General features: G+C 35.3%; 1 protein-coding gene across 1 annotated transcript; it reads left to right on the top strand.

Moving 5' to 3' along the window:
* Positions 1 to 6: 6 nt before the first annotated feature.
* LOC109592418 (uncharacterized) lies at positions 7 to 1,621 on the top strand (the record flags this gene model as incomplete). Its single annotated transcript, XM_020007860.1, has 2 exons — positions 7 to 599; positions 1,470 to 1,621. Coding segments are annotated over exons 1-2 (626 nt in total), but the record flags the coding sequence as incomplete, so codon positions are not given.
* Positions 1,622 to 1,659: the final 38 nt, after the last annotated feature.

Genomic DNA, 1,659 nt, shown 5'->3' with positions numbered 1-1,659 from the left:
CAGTTGCAACAGACCCAGAGTTTGCAAAGTCTGTCCTTCTTGTTACACAGGATATTGAGACCCTCACCATCCCTGCAGCTCTAGTGGTACTGAGTAGCTGTGATAGTGGCCGTGGTATTGTAAAGATGGACGGCATACAAGGAATAGCCCGGTCCTTTTTACTAGCAGGTGCTCAGTCTGTCCTTACGTCTCTATGGAGAGTCCCTGATGAGTCTGCCGCGTTCTTTATGCATTTCTTTTATCAGTATTTGGTCGATGGTCTGCCTAGCTTTAGAGCGCTACAGAAGGCGTGTCACAGCATTCGTTGCTATGCTAAGTACAGTGGGTATATACACTGGTCCGGCTATCAGCTGCAAGGGAGGGAGATTCAGTTTGAGAAGAATACGTCTGCCCAAGAGAAGAGGAATGAGCTACAAAAGAGGATCGGAGATCCTAGCTCTTTCCCTCAATTGAATGAGCTGTTAAAGATTAAGCAGAGCCTTTTGGTTGATTCTAATTATGTCCCAAGGATATCAGAGAGTATTGGTTTTGATAATAATAAAAAGAGAGAGCTAAAGCTACAGAAAGCACTATTGTATCCGCAAAGAGCTGATGTTCAAGTGAGCTATATTATTATACATGAAGTTACTCAAAAATATTTTGGCAAAAAGGACTACGAGAGAATTCTCAATTTTTATACTTTTTCCTGATACATATACATGTTCTTATGTTGTGTAGCAAGTTTCAGTTGATTCTGATCAAATTTGGATTTTTTAGGAATTTTTAAAATCGCTCAAAAATCGGGCCAAAGTCCCTGTACTATAGTACAGGGTTTTTGACCAAATTTCGCCAAAAATGACTAAGAGAGAATTCTTCATTTTAATAATATTTTCTGATACATATACATGTTCTTATGTTGTGTAGCAAGTTTCAGTTGAATTCAATCAAATTTGAACTTTTTATGAATTTTTAAAATTACTCAAAAATTGGGCCAAAGTCCCTGTACTATAGTACAGGGTTTTTGACTATATTTCGTCAAAAATGACTAGGAGCGAATTCTTCATTTTTATAATATTTTCTGATACATATACATGTTCTTATGTTGTGTAGCAAGTTTCAGTTGATTCCGATCAAATTTGGATTTTTTATGAATTTTTAAAATTACTCAAAAATCAGACCAAAGTCCCTGTACTATAGTACAGGGTTTTTGACCAAATTTTGCCAAAAATGACTAGGAGAGAATGCTTCATTTTTATAATATTTACTGATACATATACATGTTCTTATGTTGTGTAGCAAGTTTCAGTTGAATCCGATCAAATTTGAACTTTTTACGAATTTTAAAATTACTCAAAAATTAGGCCAAAGTCCCTGTACTATAATAGTATTTTGTCAAAAATGACTTAGAGAGAATTCTCCCCTTTTATAATTCTTCTGATGCATAGTGTATCAACTTTAATCATTATTTATATTTATATTTTTTTTATTAGTTGCTGGTAGGTACTTTAGGATCATGTCCTCAGGAAGTAGCAAAGGATTATATTTTCAGTACCCATTCCTTATACAAAGGTGGAGTATACTGGATACCTGGTCATTCACCTGATCTCACTACTGCAGCTCTCCAACATATTGAAGAGGTAATGTTTGCATCTAATATTATTTTACCTATACTGTACAGCC

Source organism: Amphimedon queenslandica, unplaced genomic scaffold, assembly GCF_000090795.2.
Source record: "Amphimedon queenslandica unplaced genomic scaffold, v1.1 AMPQUscaffold_5322_Cont22705, whole genome shotgun sequence".
Lineage (NCBI taxonomy): Eukaryota > Metazoa > Porifera > Demospongiae > Haplosclerida > Niphatidae > Amphimedon > Amphimedon queenslandica.
Note: the sequence above shows the minus strand (reverse complement) of the source record. Positions and strands in the feature narration are given on the sequence as shown.